Source organism: Belonocnema kinseyi, chromosome 6 (assembly GCF_010883055.1).
Source record: "Belonocnema kinseyi isolate 2016_QV_RU_SX_M_011 chromosome 6, B_treatae_v1, whole genome shotgun sequence".
Taxonomy (NCBI): domain Eukaryota; kingdom Metazoa; phylum Arthropoda; class Insecta; order Hymenoptera; family Cynipidae; genus Belonocnema; species Belonocnema kinseyi.
The window spans coordinates 44,089,583-44,108,267 of record NC_046662.1 but is presented as its reverse complement, the minus strand read 5'-3'; the positions used below and the strand labels follow the sequence as shown (position 1 = coordinate 44,108,267).

The window sequence follows — 18,685 nt, the reverse complement described above, 5'->3', positions numbered from 1 at the left end:
AGTAAATAAACCAAGAAACTGAAAAATAAATAGTTATGCGAAACTTTTATTTTGCTTAAAATTCTTTTTCTTTTCGGACTGAACAATCTTTTTTAGTTGAAAATTTATTTATATTTGTAGGAATTTCATCTTTTTTATTAAAATTATAAATATTTTGTTTAAAATGAAAATCTTTGTTTGGTTTAGGATTTAACTATTTTCTTTTAAATTCCCATTTTTGAATGAATTCTACTCTTTTTGGCTTAAGAATAAGGTATTTTTTTTACTTCAATATCAACTATTTAATTTTTTGTCGATAATTCATTTTGTTTAAAAATTTAATTACTTGGTTAAAAGTTAAGGAGATTTTTTTTTACTTTTGCAGAATTTCTTTCCAAACTGTATCAAAAATTCGAATCATTTTACAGGATAAAATTTCAAAAATAATTAATTATTTAAAAAGATTTTTAAAAAACTGAAAACAAAATGCAAATTTTTGAAGATAACGAAATAAAATTTTGAACTTTTTTTACGAGTTTGAAAGGTTTTATGATAATGAAAAAAATGGTCTTAAGATTGATGAGAATATATAAAGTTATTCTTTATTAAAAAAAAATTAATTTTAAGAGGATATTTAAAAAGATTTTAAAATATTAAAAATCATTTCTAAAGTTAAAAAAAAAAACGAATTCGGAAGATTTTAAGACAATTTCAGAAGTAATTCCAGTTAGTTTAAAATACATTTAGGAATTTTAGAAGTTCTGAAAAGATTAAAAATATTTTTAAACCTTGAAAGATTTCCGAGAATTCATGAAATATTTTTTTTTTTTGCAAACGTGTAAAAGTTCAAAATATCTTTTAAACTGACACAAATTTTTCTACAATTTTGTAAAATCCTGTAAAATAAAAATGATCTGAGAAATGTTCTAGATACTTTTTTTGACTTAACTGAAATATTAAAAATATTTTTGAATTTGCTCGATATTCATAGGAAAATTGTATTTATATAACTTTAAAGAAAATAAGCAAAGAAACTGAAAAATAAATAGTTATTCGAAATTTTTATTTTGCTTAAAATTCTTTATCTTTTCGGACTGAACAATCTATTTTGATTGGAAATTCAACAATTTCCATGAAAATTGTTTTTTTCGAAAACTGATTTATTTTCGTGGAAATTTCATCTTTTTTATTAAAATTATAAATATTTTGTTTAAAAAATTTTTTGGTTGAAGATTTAACTTTAATTTCAATTCCTATTTTTTGATTAATTCAACTCTTTTTGGTTTCAAATTAAGATCTTTTTTTATTTGAATATCAACTATTAAATTTTTCGTTTAGATTTAATCTTTTTTGTTTAAAAATTGAAATGTTTTGTTGAAAATGACCTTTTTTTGAAATTTTGATTTGTCTATCGGAAAATCTCAAATTTTTTTTATTTTCTCAAGTATTATTTTTAAAAAACCTAAAAAAATCGTTATTCAAAGTTATTATTTATGGTTTTCTGAATATTTCGTATATTTGTTTATAATTTAATGTCCAATTTTTGAATTTATTAAAAAGTATTATTATTGGTATTGAAGAAAATTTAAAGTATGTTATAATTTTGTAGATTACCTTGGAAGTCATTGTTTCAGTTTTTAAGGCATGGTTGTTATCATCATTTCGATTATCATCTTGTTTTTTAGTTCTATGCTTTTTCCGTTTTTTAGATTTTGATGCTTCTTCTACCTGTTTTAACCTGGAAAAACAAAATCAGTAGATGAAATTTTCTAGTATAAAATAAAAATGTCCTAATTCGTTAAAGTGGTGACTTTTACAACACACTTTAATTTCTTAAATCACCCCTTTAATAAGAGCCTAAATAAATTCGTTTTTCAGCCAATGATTCTATGAGCTATTACTTATTAATTAAAAGAAAAGTCGTTTTGAAATTCAGGGTGTCTACCCTATCTGGAAAACCTGGAATTGCCAGGGAATTTTTATATACCCGGAAAAATTTAGGAAATGTTAGGGAGTTTTTTGTTTAGTTAGTGAAGTTTTTCAAGAGCGTTTCTAATTTTTTTGTTTAGATCTCAATATAAAATTGAATAAAAATTATTTTTAATTATTAGAAGTAGCTTTGAATTACTTAATTTAAATATTTATAAAAATTCTAAATTGAACTATTTCAGTTGAAAATTTATTATTTGGATTGAAAATTATTTTTTTTTTTTAACTGAGAATTTAACAATTCATTTATGTTGAAAATTTATTATTTTGATTGAAAATTATTTTTTTTTTTAACTGAGAATTTAACAATTCCACGTTTGGTTGAAAATTGATCTTTATTAGTTAAAAATTCAACTGTTTGTTTGAATTTTGGTTTTTAATGGAAAATTCATGCATTTTGTTGAAAGTTCGTCTGTTTTTGACAGAAATTAATCTTCTTGGTTCAAAATTAATTTTTTTGCTTGAAAATTCAACTATTACAACAAAAATTCACCATTTCAGTTGAAAATTCAACTTTTTAGTTTAAAATTAAACTATTAAGATTGAAAATATATCAGTTTGTATGAAAATTAATTTCTTTTAACTGAAAATTTAACAATTCTGTTTCTTTTTTTAAATTAAACTATTTGTTTGAAATTTTCCTTGATTGTTCAAAGTTAATTTATTTTGTTGAAAATTCGTTTTTTTTATAGAAATTAATCTTCTTTCTTAAAAATTGACCTTTTTGTTTAAAATTAAACTATTGCACTTTAAGGTTCACAATTTTAGATGAAAATTTACCAGTTTGTTTGAAAATTGATTTTTTTTAAACTGAAAATTTAAGTATTCCATGTTTGTTTAAGGTGGATTTTTTTATTTCAAAATTCGACTATTTGCTTGGAAATTCACGTATTTAAAAAAAAAATGTCTGTTGACAGAGAATTAATCTTTTTAATTCAAAGTTCATCTTTTGCTTGAAAATTCTACTATTACAGTAAAAATATCACCATTTGAGTTGAAAATTTATCTTTTTTTTTGGTTTAAAATTAAACTTCTGCTTGAAAATTGATCAGTTTGTCTGAAAAAAAAATTTTTACTGAAAATTTAACTATTCTATGTTCTAGGTTTTGTTTAAAATTGTTTTTTTTTAGCCGAAAGTTTAAATATTTGGTTGAATTTTTTTAAGCTGGAAATTCATGTATTTAAAATGAAAATTCGTGTTTTTTGGTAGACATTAATCTTCTTTTTTGAAAATTCATCTTTTTGCTTGAAAATTCAACTATTCCAGTTAAAGATTCATTATCTCAGTTGAAAATTAATCTTTTTTGTTTAAAATTAAACCATTTGGTTCAAGATTCATATATTTTGTTAAAAAATTGTCTTTTTTGTAGAGAATTAATCATCTTGCTTGAAAATTAATCTTTTTCTTTAAAAATGAACATTCTTGTTTGAAATTCATTTTTTTGGTTTGTTAAAAATTTCAATATTTGAGTTAAATTTTCATCATTTTAGTTACAATTCCTTTTTTTTGAAAATAAAAATACTGGGTTGAAATTTAATATAGTTTTTAATAAATTCTTTTTTTTTATTTATCTATTCCAGTTTAAGATTTATAATTTCAGTTAAAAATTCATTATTTTGGTTGATAATTTTTTTTTTTAACGGAGAATTTAACTATTTCATGTTTGGTGGAAAATTGATCTTTTTTAGTTAAAAATTCAACTATTACAGCTAAAAATTCACCATTTGAGTTGAAAATTCAAATTTTTAGTTTAAAATTCTGAAATTCTAAAGATTAATTCTAAAACTATTCTGTTTGAAAATGTATCAGATTGTATGAAAATTAATTTTTTTAACTGAAAATTTAGCTATTCTGTTTAGTTAAAAATTCAATTATTGGGTTTACATTTTTCTTGTTAGTTGAAAGTTACTTTATTTCGTTGAAAATTATTTTTTTTTGTATAGAATTAATCTCCTTTTCGAAAATTGACCCTTTATGTGTAAAATTAAACTATTGCACTTTAAGGTTCATAATTTTAGATGAAAATTGATCAGTTGGTCTGAAAATTATTTTTTTTTTACTGAAAATTTAACTATTCTATGTTCTAGGTTTTGTTTAAAATTGATATTTTTTAACTGAAAATTCAAATATTTGGCTGGATTTTTTTTAGCTGGAAATTCATGTATTTTCTGGAAAATTCATCTTTTTTGGTAGAAATTAATCTTCTTTGTTGAAAGTTCATCTTTTTGCTTGAAAATTCAACTATTCCAGTTAAAGATTCATTGTTTCAGTAAAAGTTAATCTTTTTTTTTTTAAATTAAACCACTTTGTTCAAAATTCATGCCTTTTGTTAAAAAATCGTCTTTTTGGTAGAGAATTAATAATCTTGTTTGAAAATTAATCTTCTTCTTTGAAAATTAAATTTCTTGTTTGAAAATTCATTTTTTTTATTTGTCAAAAATGTCAATATTCTAGTTCAATATTGATCATTTTCGTTACAATTTCATTTTTTTTTTTTAAATAAAAATACTCAGTTGAAATTTAATCTAGTTTTTAAGAAATTATTATTTTTTTAAATTTATCTGCCCTAGATTAAGATTCATAACTTTAGTTGAAAATTTATAACTTTGGTTGAGTTTTTTTTGTAAATTAATTTTCTAAACTGGAAATTAAACTATTCCATTTTTAATTGAAAATTGATGATTTTTAGCTCAAGATTCAACTATTTCATTGAAAATTGATGTTTTTTAGTTGAAAATTCAAATACCCAGTTAAAAATTCGTGTATTTCGTTGAAAAATAGTCTTTTTGGTATAAAAGTAATTTTTTAAATTGAAAATTCAACTGTTTAGTTTAAAATTCAACTATTCTGTTTGAAAATGTATCAGTTTGTATGAAAATTAATTTTACTGAAAATTTAACTATTCTAATATTGTTAAAAAATAAACTATTTGGTTTAAATTTTGGTTGTTAGTTGAAAGTTTATTTATTTTGAAAATTAGTTTTTTTATAGAAATCAATCTTCTTCGTCGAAAATTGACCTTTTCTGTGTTAAATTAAGCTATTGCACTTTAAGTTGCACTTAAGTTGAAAATTCGTGTATTTTGTTGAAAAATCGTCTTTTTGGTATAAAATTAATCTTTTTTTTTATTAAAAATTCAACTGTTTAGTTTAAAATTCAAATATTCCGTTAGAAAATGTATTTTTGGTATAAAATTAATCTTTTTTTATTAAAAATTCAACTATTTACTTTAAAATTCAAATATTCTGTTAGAAAATGTATCAGTTTGCATGAAAATTAATTTTTTTTAACTGAAAATTTAATAATTCTGTTTTGTTAAAAAATAAACTATTTGGTTTAAATTTTGGTCGTTAGTTGAAAGTTAATTTATTTTCTTGAAAATTCGTTTTTTTTTTTTGAATAGAAATTAATCTTCTTTGTCGAAAATTGACCTTTTTTGTGTAAAATTAAGCTATTGCACTTTAAGTTGCACTTAAGTTGAAAATTCGTGTATTTTGTTGAAAAATCGTCTTTTTGGTATAAAATTAATCTTTTTTTATTAAAAATTCAACTATTTAGTTTAAAATTCAAATATTCTGTTAGAAAATGTATGTTTGGTATGAAATTAATCTTTTTTTTATTAAAAATTCAACTATTTAGTTTAAAATTCAAATATTCTGTTAGAAAATGTATTTTTGGTATAAAATTAATCTTTTTTTATTATTAAAAATTCAACTATTTAGTTTAAAATACAAATATTCTGTTAGAAAATGTATCAGTTTGTATGAACATTAATTTTTTAACTGAAAATTTAATAATTCTGTTTTGTTAAAAAATAAAGTATTTGGTTTAAATTTTGGTCGTTAGTTGAAAGTTAATTTATTTTGTTGAAAATTCGTTTGTTTTAAATAGAAATTAATCTTCTGTGTCGAAAATTGACCTTTTTTGTGTAAAATTAAGCTATTGCACTTTAAGTTGCACAAGTTGAAAATTCGTGTATTTTTTTTTAAAATCGTCTTTTTGGTATAAAATTTATCTTTTTTTTATTAAAAATTCAACTATTTAGTTTAAAATTCAAATATTCTGTTAGAAAATGTATGTTTGGTATGAAATATAAACTGAAAAAAAACTGAAAAACTTGAAATGAATATAAACTAAAAATTTAATAATTCTGTTTTGTTAAAAAATAAACTATTTGGTTTAAATTTTGGTCGTTAGTTGAAAGTTAATTTATTTTCTTGAAAATTCGTTTTTTTTTTTTAAATAGAAATTAATTTTCTTTGTCGAAAATTGACCTTTTTTGTGTAAAATTAAGCTATTGCACTTTAAGTTGCACAAGTTGAAAATTCGTTTATTTTTTTGAAAAATCGTCTTTTTGGTGTAAAATTAATCTTCTTGATTGAAAATTCAACTATTTGGTAAGAAATGCATCTATCTTACTTAAAAAGCTAGGAATTTGAAGCACCTAAATTGAATTTAATATAGTACCCACATTAATTTTACCTAAATATGCACTAAATTTTAATTACAAGAAAATAAAATACAAATTGATGAATTATTATTCAAATTCATTTTAAAAAATGCTAAATATTTTAAATGTCTGGACATTTTTTTCCAGGATTTGGGTAGACACCCTATGAAATATTAAAAATAATTTTTTTAACTTTTAATATTTCTTTTTTTTTAATACGTTTGATTAATTAAAAAGTTTATTAACTAAATAGAATTTGTTCTTATTTAGAATTTTTCATCAATAGATACAATTTGTGAAAGTAATTAGATTTTCTTCAGATTCATATCTTTATGATTCTTAGGTAGTAAACAACGTTTACGATTCATCAACAAAGAGAAATTTTCACTTTTACTATCCAATAAGAATCACTTATTTATTCATTCTTCTGTTAAAGTATAATTGTTTAAAAAATATTAAGAGAAGTATTTCATAAATGAAACAAATAAAGGGCAAAATTATTCTGAGAAAGGAGAAGTTGAATTTTAGTTTATAATAGGAAAATAATTCTTACCAATTCAGACGTAAATTTTCTTTATCCTTAAACCACTGGCCAATTGTAGTTCTTGCAATGCCATATTTAGATGATACCTCAGATGTAGTTAGGCCACTCTCTTTTGCACTGAGAGCTTCTAATTTTACTTCAACTGGAATAGAATAGTTTTTATTTTTTCTAAATGTCGGTGTCATTGTGAATATTTATTTTTGATAAAATACGTGCGTCCAATTTGCAAATGAAACAGGTACTAAGGTACTTTCAACTAAACGAAATTTATCGCGAATGTCCTCTTATATTTCACTGATTTGAACTTTTGAACTTTGCAGATGGCTCTGCTCACCAGTTCTTTAAAGTAAAAAATTTTACGACATTTTTAATGATATTTGGGGAAAAAAGTTATTTGCAATTTTACAACAACAAAATCAGAGAATAGTAAATATCTGAGTTTTAAATTAAATTAAATTCTGAGTTGGAACAGGGAATTTTAGTAGAAAATTATAATAGGAATTTTTCTAGACTATTTATAATTCTAAGTTTGGGCAGGGAAGAAATTAATAAAATATTTAAAAAATCAAATATAAAAAAAGGATTATAAATTTGTCTTTAAATAGGTATTTTTTAGTTGGATCAAGAAATGTTAGAACATAATTTTACATCTAATTTACAAAAACGGAATTTATACAAAAAATGTCCTCTTCCAAGTCAACATTTTGCAAATTTTGAAAATTGTTTTTTCGAAATCAGAATTGGGTTGAAATTAAAATATTTTTTTTTTCACATTCACTTAAAATCGAGAATATTTATGGAAATAGATTTAATTCTGACTTGGAATTTTTCACTTTAGCACTCGAATTATAATTTTCATTTTAGGATTCATTTAGGAAATTTCGTTAAGAATTATAATTTTTACTTTAGGATAGAGATTTTTTTTGTGAATTATAATTTGACTAGAAACAAGGAATTTTTGACATAGAACGTGACAATTTGAAACTTCCCTCTTACAAATTTTGAAAAAATGGAATTAATATAATTATGTTTTGGAACAGGAATTTTGGAAATTAATTTTATTTAATTTAATTTTGAGTTTGAATGGGGAATAAATAAATTTCCAAGTCAAAATTCTTCCAATTTTGAAAATTGCTTGTTTACGAAATTTTAAATGATATTTGGAAAAAATTTTATTTGCAATGTTACAAAAACAATCAGAGAATAGTAAATATCTAAGTCTGAAATTAAATTAAATTCTGAGTTGGAACAGGGAATTTCAGTAGAAAATTATAATTTCGACTTTAAGGCAGGAATTTTTCTAGAACATTTATAATTCTAGGTTGCAACAGGGAATAAATAATAGAAATATTTTTTTAATTCGCTTAAAGAATTATAATTTTTCTTGAACTTGACTTTTGAACAGAACATTTCGTGAAAAATTATAATTTTGACTTTTTGACAGGCAATTTCCACAAAAAATTATAACATTGAATTTGGGACATGCAAGTTTCTAAAAGAATTATAATTCTGAGTTTGGACAGGGAATAAATAAATAAAATATAAAAAAAAATTCTAATTTTTTCTTGAAACAGGATTTTTTTAGATGGATCAAGAAATGTTGGAAAATAATTTTACACCTAATTTACAAAAAGGGAATTTATAAAAAAAATTTCCTCTTCCAAGTCAAAATTTTTCAAATTTTAAAAGTTGCTTTTTCGAAATCAGAATTGGTTTTAAATTAAATATTCTTTTTTTTCACATAAACTTAAAATCGGAAATATTTATAGAAATAAATTTAATTCTGACTTAGAATTTTTAATTTTAGCACTAGAATTATAATTTTCTTTTTAGGTTTCATTTAGGAAATTTCGATAAGAATTCTAATTTTTACTTTAGGATAGGGACTTTCTTTGAAAAATTATAATTTGTCTTAAAACAAGGAATTTTTGACATAAAACGTCACAATTTGAAAATTCCGTCTTCCAAATTTTTGTGAAAAATGGAATTAATATAATTCATTTAGGAACAGGAATTTTGGAAATGAATTTAATTGGGACTTGGTAGAGGCGGTTAAAAAAATAATAATTCTGATTTTGAATGGGGAATAAATAAATTACATATAAAAAATTTGCAGCAAAGAATTATAATTTTGACTTTAGGACAGGGAATTTTGTCTAAAATTATAATTTTGTGTCGAAACCGGTAATTTTTGACATGGAATGGGAATTTTTTGAAAATAATTTTAATTTTGATTTATAAAAAAAAAGGAAATTTACAAAAAGAATCCCTGTTCCAAGTCACAATTCTTTAGATTTTGAAAATTCCTTTTTGGAATTTATAGTTGGTTCTAATTTAAAAATTATTATTTTTTCAAATAAACTTAGAACAGGGAATTTATGGAAATAAATTTAATTCTGACTTGGAGTTTTTTTACTTTAATACAAGAATTATAATTTTAGGATTCATTTAGGAAATTTTTGTTAAGAATTCTAATTTTTACTTTAGGATTGGGATTTTCTTTTAAAAATTATAATTTGACTTGAAACTGGGAATTTTTTACATGAATCGTGACCATATGAAACTTCCCGCTTCCAAAATTTGAAAAAATTGAATTAATACAATTCTGTTTTGGAACAGGAATTTTGGAAACGAATTTAATTGTTACTTAGTAGAGGCAGTTAAAAAAAATAATTCTGAGTTTGAATGGAGAATAAATAAAATGTATATAAAAAAATTGCAGCGAAGAATTATAATTTGGACTTCGGGACAGGGAATTTTTCTAAAGAATTATAATATTTGTTTGAAACAGGTTATTTTCGACATGGAAGAGGAAATTTTGGCAAATAATTTTAATTCTGATTAATAAAAAAAGGAAATTAGTGAAAACAATTCCTGCTCCAAGTCACAATTTTTTAGATTTTAAAAATTCCTTGTAGGACATCAGAATTCGTTAGAATTAAAACATTCTTTTTTTTTTAAATAAACTTGGAACAGGGAATTTATTTATTTATTCAGGACTTTATACTTATTTAGAAGCAGGGAATTGAAAAAAATTCCTGTTCCAAGTCAGAGTTAGTTACAATTTAGAACTTCCCTCTTCCAAAGTTGGAAAAAGGCCAATATTATAAATCTCATTTGGAACATGAATTTTGGAAACAAATTTAACTGTTACATGGTAAAAGGAATTTAAAAAAATTCGTAGTTGGAAAGGGGAATATATAAATTAAATATAAAAAAAATTGCCACAAAGAATTATAATTTTGTCTTAGAACAGATATTTTTTCACATACAAGAAGAAATTTTAGAAAATAATTGCAATTCTAATTTATAAATAAGGGAATTAAAAAAACAATTCCTGTCCCAAGTTTAGAATTCGTCAGATTCTGAAAATTCCTTTTTCCGAATCAGAATTGGTTTGAATTGAAAAACTATCTACTTTTTTTGTAAACGAAAATTCACAAGAGCTTGAAACTTCAGAATTGTAAAACAAAGGAACAGGGAATTTCCATAAAGAATTGTAATTTAGAAGTTTGTACCGGAAATTTCCGTAAAGAATTATAATTTTACTAAAGAAGATGATTTTTTTATAGGGAACGGTAATTTTGTAAAATAGTTTTAATTCTAATTTTCATGAAGGGAATTTAAAAAACTATTAAAATTCAGAATTATAGCTCTTATACAAAATTCTTTCTAAATCAAAATTGTAATTCTTATAACCAATGATCTGTTATTCGAGCTCAGAATGATAATAAAATTATTTTCCCAATTTCTCTCTTCCAAAGAAATCTTTTAAATATCTAAAAATGTTTAGAAATCTTTTAAAATATTTAAAAATCACTGAAATCTTTTAAATTGACCGGACCAAAACCGAGAAGAAAACGGAAATTTAAAATCATTTGTTGGGTAGACATTTTGTTTATATTTTATACCTCATATTTGATAATTTCAGTGATTTTTTTTTACGGAAATTGTCTGATTTCTTGGCAGTGAGGCATACAAAGAATTGGCTAGTAAAGAAAGCGATGCTGTCCCGCCAAAAATAATCTCGGTTGATCTCCAAGCCATGTCTCCTATCGAAGGTGTCACACAAATTAAAGGGGACATCACAAATGTATCTGTAGCGGAAGAAATAATATCCCATTTCGGAAACGAGCAAGCTGACTTGGTAGTTTGTGACGGCGCACCTGATGGTGAGTACCTTCTTTTTTTTATAACAGGTCTCGGACTCACTATTGACACTATTGGATTTTTTTTTAAAGAGATGACACTATTTTACTACTATTTCACTACTATTTCGAAAAAGATTACTTTAAAAATACTATTTTTAAATAAAAAGGGGAGTTTTTAACTAAAAATAGATTTTTCAGTTAATAATGAAAATTTTTTAAATAAAAATTATGAAGAAAATAATTGAATAATTGAATTAACCAAATAGTTTAACTTTATACCAAGAAAATTAATTATCTATCAAGAAGATTAATTTTCTACTAAAAAAAGGAATTATTAAAAATATATATAGATTTTAAACCAAATACTTCAAGTTTAAACCAAGAAATTTAATTTCCATTCAAGAAGATTAATTTTATACTAAAAAAGATGAAATCACAAAAATTTACATACATTTTCAACAAAATAGTTGAATTTTAAACCAAGAAAATTAATTTTTAACCATAAAGATTAATTTTTCACGCAGAAAGATGAATTCTCAAAAATATACATAAATTTTTTTTTTAATAGTTGAATTTTAAACCAAGAAAATTAATTTTCTACCAGGAAAGAAGAATTTCCTACCAAAAAGATTACTTTTCTAGAAAAGAAGAATTTTAAAGAAATTACATAAATTTTTAATTACTTTGAACATGTGATGTTAATCCAAATGTTATTTGATTAATTTTTAGTTTATATTATTTTTATTTCTAAATTTTGTGAACTAATTGACTGAATTTTTAAACCAAAAATATCCATTTTTAATGAAAAATTGAGCACTTAAATTTTAATTGGGGAGAATTAATTTTCAGTAAAAAAAAGAACTTTCTACAAGATAAGTTCAATTTGTTATCAGTTGTTTTTTATACCAAATTGTTGAAATTATAAAAGTAAAGGACAAATTTTCTTGAAAACATTTACATTTTCAAAGCGAAAGTATGAATCTTCAACAAAAATGTTCATTTAAAACGAATCAGTTGAATTTGTAACAAAATATTTTAAGTCTCAGTTAAACAAAATTACTTTTTAGCAGCAACAAAAACGCATTTTCTACCAAAATTATGAATCTTCAACGAAAAAAATTAGCGTTTAAGAAAATAGTTGAACTTTCAACCAATGAGTTAAATGTTTAACTCAAAAAGATTCAATTTTACAAAAAAAAAGATTAATTTTACAAAAAAAAAGTATTTAATTAAAAAATAAAAAATAAAATTTAATTAACAAAGACCAATTTTCATCAAAATATATAAATTTTTTTCCAGATAGTTGAATTTTGAACAAATGACATAAATTTTCATTTCAGTAGTTTAATTTTCAGAAGTTTAATTTTGTACTAAATATTTAACTGTTCAGTTAAAAAATTAATTTTTTGCAAAATAAAAAAAAATTTCAGCAAAAATGATGAACCTTCAAAAAAAAAAAAAAACTTACAAGAAAGTAGTTCAACTTTCAACCAAAGTGTTGAATTTTCAACCGAAAAAAATTTAATTTCTACTAAAAATGTAATAATATATATTTAAAAAAAGAAATTTAATAAAAAATAATTAACAGGTTGATTTAACAAAAAATTCGAATTTTTAACAACATACTTGTTTCTTAACCAAAAATTGATTTTCTACCAAAAAAAAAAAAATTTTCATCGAAATATATAACTTTTCAATCAACTAGTTTAATTTTCAACAAATGAAATAAATTTTCATTTTATAAGTTTAATTTAGTACTAAATATTTAACTTTTCAGTTGAAAAAATTACTTTTTTACAAAATAAAAAAAATAAAATAATTTTCAACAAAAATTATGAACCTTCAAGAAAAAAAAAACTTTCAAGGAAGTAGTACCACTTTCAACCAAGGTGTTGAATTTTCAACCTAAAAAAATGAAATTTGAACTAAAAGTGTAATAATATATATTTAAAAAAAGAAATTTAATACAAAATAATTTAACAGTTAGATTTAACAAAAAATTCGAATTTTTAACAAAATACTTTTTTCTTAACCAAAAAATTGATTTTCTACCAACAGAAGTCAAAATTTGAACTAAATATTCTAATTTTCAACCAAAGAGTTAAATTTTTAAACAAAAAAATTAATTTTCCACCGAAAAAGACGAATTTTTAACAATTTACTCCAATTTTCAATTAAATACTTTGAGTAATGAATGTGATATTAGTTCAAATTTTATTTAATTAATTTTTCGTTTGCATTTTTTCGTTTCTAATATTTTTAAACTAAATAGTTAAATTTCTAAAGAAAAAATCAATTTTTAACAAATAATGGAGTAGATAAATTGCCCTTAAGGTGAATTAATTTCAATAAAAAAAAAGAGTTTTCTACATAACAGATTAACTTTGTATCAAATTGTTGAATTTTCAAGCTAAGAAGACGAATTTTCTATTAAACAATAAATTTTTCAACTCAAGAATATAAATTTGCAACGAAATAGTTCATTTAAAACCACAAAGTTAATTTACAACCAAAAATTACATTTTAATAAGGAAAAAACAACTAATTTTTAAGAAAAATTATGAGTCTTTTACCAAAGAAATTAACTCTTTTAAGAAAGTAGTTAAACTTTTAAGCAAACAGTTGAATTTTCAACTTAAAAATATGAAGTTTCAATGAAAAATATAATAGTTTATATCAAAAGAAAAAATGTTTTAATAAGAAATGAAAAAAAAAAAACAGTTGGATTTAACCAAAAAATACGAATTTTCAACAAAATAAGTACTTTATTTTTAACAAAAAATTGTTTTTCTACCAAAAAAGACGAAATTTGAACAAAAAATATAAATTTATAACTAAATATTTGCATTTTCAACGAAGAATATTTTGTATTAGTTTATATTTTAACAAAAAAGGATTTGAATGAAAAATATAAAAATACAGATGGATTTAACCAATAAAGACGAATTTTCAACATAATAATTACTTCATTTTTTAAAAAAATTGATTTTCAACAAAAAAAGACGAAACTTGAACAAAAAAAGATTTTAATGATAAATATAAAAAAATAGATGGATTTAACCATTAAATATTTTTCAACGAGATACTTGATTTATAACAAGAAAAGTTAATTTTCTAAAAAAAAGCGTTTTCACCAAACTACATAAATTTTCAACCAAATAGTTAAATTTTCTACCAAATTGTTGAATTTTTCAGTCAAAACTAGGAATTTTCTACAAAGTAGTTAAACTTTCAACCCAAAAATGTGATTTTTTAACAAAAAATTTAATTTTAAATCATATCAGATTATTTTTAACCAAGAAGTCGCATTATTGACAAAAAATGGAGAAATTTGTACAGAAAGAGATGAATAGTTGCATTTTTCAATAAAAATATTTGTTACTGAAAGAAGAAAAAAAATTCCGTCAAATTGTTAAATTTACCAGTCAAAAGGACGAATTTTGAACAAAATAATTGAATTTTCAACAAAAAAGTATGATTTTTCAAATAAAATTTTTGTTTATAAATTAAAGAATAACATTTCAAATAATTATTTATTTTCGTTTTTCATACATGCAAATTTTTATGACACTATCATGACCCTACTTTTTTTTTAATTTGTCAAACATTACACTATTTTCGATCTTTAAAGTGAATCCGAGGCCTGAAAATTGCAAAAATTTTGAGAAAAACTCTCCTTCAAGCCTAAAATACATGATTTTAGTGACTGGACTTCATGATATGGACATATTTGTTCAGTCTCAGCTACTCCTAGCTGCTCTGAACATTACGACCCACATTCTTAAACCGATGGGAACATTTGTGGCAAAAATTTTCCGAGCAAACGACGTATCTCTTTTGTATTCGCAACTGCGAATTTTTTTCCCTTCGGTGGTGGTCACAAAACCGCCCAGCTCGCGAAATTCCAGTTTTGAAGCCTTTGTTATATGCAAAAAATATTCACCGCCAAAAGGCTACAAACCACACATGATGAATCCATTATTAACGCATGAAAAGATTAATTATGATGATTTGGAAGGAGTTAACAGGTATATTGTCCCCTTCATGGTTTGTGGAGATCTCAATGGACCTGATTCGGACACATCTTACCCCTTAGACGTGAGTACAATTTTTTTTTCAATTATTGCTCGAATTTTCTTCTCTTTTCTCCCTTTTTAAAAAGAATTACTCTTTTTTCCTCTGTTTTGAAGGACCTTCCGGTTTTTTCGTTTTTTCTTCACCTAATCGCAAACTGAATTAATAGATATATTGTTATATATTAATAAATAAACTGAAAACTCTACTGGAATTATTCCTTTCGGTTAAAAATCTACTATTTTATTGAAAATTTAAAAAAAAATTGGTAAACAATCATCTTTTTGAATAGAAAATTCGTCCTTTTGGATTAAAAATTCATTTTTTGATAAAAAAAGTCATCCTTTTTTGGTTGAAAGTCATTTCTTTTTAATTGAAAAGTCTACTTATATTGTCTCTTTTTGTTAAAAATCTACTATTTTCTTGAAAATTCAACAAATTTGTTAAACAACCGTCTTTTTGAATAGAAAATTCGATCTTTTGGATTAAAAATTCATTTTTTGATAAAAAAAAGTCATCCTTTTTTGGTTGAAAGTTATTTCTTTTTAATTGAAAAGTCTACTTATATTGTCTCTTTTTGTTAAAAATCTACTATTTTCTTGAAAATTCAACAAATTTGTTAAACAATCGTCTTTTTGGATAGAAAATTCGTCCTTTTGGATTAAAAATTCATTTTTTTATCAAGAAAAAGGCATCCTTGTTTGTTTGAAAGTTATTTGTTTTTAATTGAAAAGTCTACTAATATTGTCTCTTTTGGTTAAAAATCTACTTTTATCTTGCAAATTCAACAAATTTGTAAAAAAAATCGTCTTTTTGGATAGGAAATTTATCCTTTTGGATTAAAAATTCATTTTTTGATAAAAAAAAGTCATCCTTTTTTGGTTGAAAGTTATTTCTTTTTAATTGAAAACTCTACTGGAATTATCCCTTTCGGTTAAAAATCTACTATTTTATTGAAAATTCAACAAATTTGTTGAATAATCGTCTTTTTGGATAGAAAATTCGTTCTTTTGGATTAAAAATTTATTTTTTTTTTACAAAAAAGGCATCCTTTTTTGGTTGAAAGTTATTTCTTTTTAATTGAAAAGTATTAATATTGTCTCTTTTAGTTAATAATCTACTATTTTCTTAACAATTCAAAAAATTTGTTAAACAATCGTCTTTTTGGATAGGAAATTTATCCTTTTGGATTAAAAATTCATTTTTTGATCAAAAAAGTCATCCTTTTTTGGTTGAAAGTTATTTCTTTTTAATTGAAAAGTCTACTGGAATTATCCCTTTCGGTTAAAAATCTACTATTTTACTGAAAATTAAAAAAATTTGGTAAACAATCGTCTTTTTGAATAGAAAATTCGTCCTTTTAGATTAAAAATTCATTTTTTGATAAAAAAAAGTCATCCTTTTTTGGTTGATAGTTATTTCTTTTTTATTGAAAAGTCTACTACTATTATGTCTTTTGGTTAAAAATCTATTATTTTCTTGAAAATTCAACAAATTTGTTAAACAACCGTCTTTTTGGATAGAAAATTCGTCCTTTTGGATTAAAAATTCATTTTTTGATAAAAAAAGTCATCCTTTTTTGGTTAAAAGTTATTTATTTTTTATTGAAAAGTCTACTATTATATTTTTGATATAATAATAATTAGAATTTGATTCGAAAGTAATAATTTTTTTTGGAAATTCAACTATTTTATTGAAAAATGATCTTTTTTTTAATCGAAAACTCCACGTCATTGGGATGGAAAAATCATGTTTTAGTAGATAAGTATTTTTTTAGATCAAAGCTAATTCTTGTTAATTGAAAATTCCACTACTATTATCTCTTTTGTTTAAAAATCTACTATCTTCTTGAAAATTAAAAAAAAAAATGAATTTTTTTCTTCTGGACGGAAGAATCATCCTTGTTTAAAATTGCAATTATTGTTTTCGAAATTCGCCTTTTAGTTTGATAATTCATCTCATTTAGTAAAAATTTAATATTTATTAGTTAAAATTGAAACTTTTTGGTTGATCATGAATCCGTTTTGTTTTATGATTCAACTATTTTTTTTAGCTTAATCTTTTTTTTTCGAAAATTCAACTCTTTTGTTGAAAATTGATCGTTTTAGATAGAAAATTAGACCTTTTGGAGTGAAATATCATCATGTGGTAGAAAAGCCATATTTTAACTTTTTTGTTGAAAATGAACTTTTTAACTTGAAATTGAAATATTTCATATTTTTTTAAAAGTTTAATAGTTTGGTTGATTTTTTTTTACGTAAAAATCATCCTTTTTGGAAATACAATTATTTTCTTGAACATTTTTCTTTTTGGTTTGATTTTTTTTTGGTAAGAATTGCATCTTTTTAGTCAAAAATTGAACTGTTTGGTTGATAATTAACCGAGTTGATTAAAAGTTCAGCTATTGTGTTATAAGTTTGTTCTCTTTGCGTAAATTCAACTTTTTTTATTTAAAATTAAAGTAATTTTTTTTGGTATCAACTTTTACATTGTTTGATAAGCATTTTATCTTTTGGATTGAAAATTCAACTATTTTGTTGATAATCACCTATTTTTCTATTCAAAAATTAAACTTTTTTGTAGAAAATTTGTTTTTTGGCTTGTAAATTCAACAATTTGTTTCATTTTTTTTTCTTTCTTGGCTGAAAAATCTTTCTTAGTTGAAAATTTAACTCGTCTGTTAATAAATCATTATTTTGGTTTAAATATTCCTCTTTTTTAGGTTGAAAACTCAACTCTTTTGTTTAGCATTCCTTCTTTTAGGTTGAAAATTCATCTCATTTGGAAGAAAATTCAAATTTTTTTGTTTGAAAATTCAACTATTTTGTTGACAATGCAATATATTTTGATTTTCGCGAAAAAGTACCCTATTTCCCCTATTTTGAGAATATTTTGAGCTCTAAAGTCTGAGATTCTTACTTTATCAGTATTTTTTCCACAAATACTTACTTTCCTATTAATTGAGATATCGAGTTAAACATTTTTTCAAATAAATAAAAGATACTTGTAATTCAAACTAATTTAGGATTACATAAACGTTCCTTAGTGTTTTTCATTTAATTTTTATAATAGTTGAAGAATATGCTCGACCTTTATGTGTTGTGAGGATTTAATGAGAATTTATAAACATTTTGAATTAGGATTTAAAAAATTGTATTTTCTATCTTTATTAATAATAATTACGTTATTTAAATTTCGCGAGAATATGAAACGCTTCGAATTGGAAACGGTGTTAAATTTAAATTGGAAAAGAAGTCAAAGTAATAAAAAACATATTCCCAATTTCTGCATTCTTCAAGGTAAAAGATTAATTTTTAACAAAAATTAGAATGGTTAAAATGTTGCAAAAATAAATATTCAACCAAAAAAATGATTTTTTAACCAAAAATAGAAAAATTAGATTTTCAGTTAAAACAATTTTCAAAAAAATTAGTTCTCCATAAAATAATTCAATTTTTAACCCTAAAGATGAAGTTTTGTTACCAAAAAAAAAGAAA

The 18,685-nt window shown here is 22.4% G+C and overlaps 2 protein-coding genes across 3 annotated transcripts in view; one reads left to right on the top strand and one right to left on the bottom strand.

Annotated features, from left to right (window-relative positions):
• Positions 1 to 7,247, bottom strand: part of LOC117174666 (YEATS domain-containing protein 4) — a 31,171-nt gene extending 23,924 nt beyond the window's left edge. For both annotated transcript variants that reach the window (XM_033363956.1, XM_033363958.1), the window contains exons 1-2: positions 6,973 to 7,247; positions 1,594 to 1,717 (exon numbers count right to left, since the gene is read on the bottom strand). In XM_033363956.1, the coding sequence (XP_033219847.1) occupies positions 1,594 to 1,717; positions 6,973 to 7,148 (300 nt within the window). In that variant the 5' untranslated portion in view covers positions 7,149 to 7,247. The remainder of the gene's footprint in view (positions 1 to 1,593; positions 1,718 to 6,972) is intronic.
• LOC117174665 (putative tRNA (cytidine(32)/guanosine(34)-2'-O)-methyltransferase) overlaps positions 1 to 18,685 on the top strand; it is a 37,110-nt gene that overhangs the window by 4,657 nt on the left and 13,768 nt on the right. The window contains exons 3-4 of the mRNA XM_033363955.1: positions 10,933 to 11,135; positions 14,818 to 15,212. Coding sequence (XP_033219846.1) covers positions 10,933 to 11,135; positions 14,818 to 15,212 — 598 coding nt within the window. The remainder of the gene's footprint in view (positions 1 to 10,932; positions 11,136 to 14,817; positions 15,213 to 18,685) is intronic.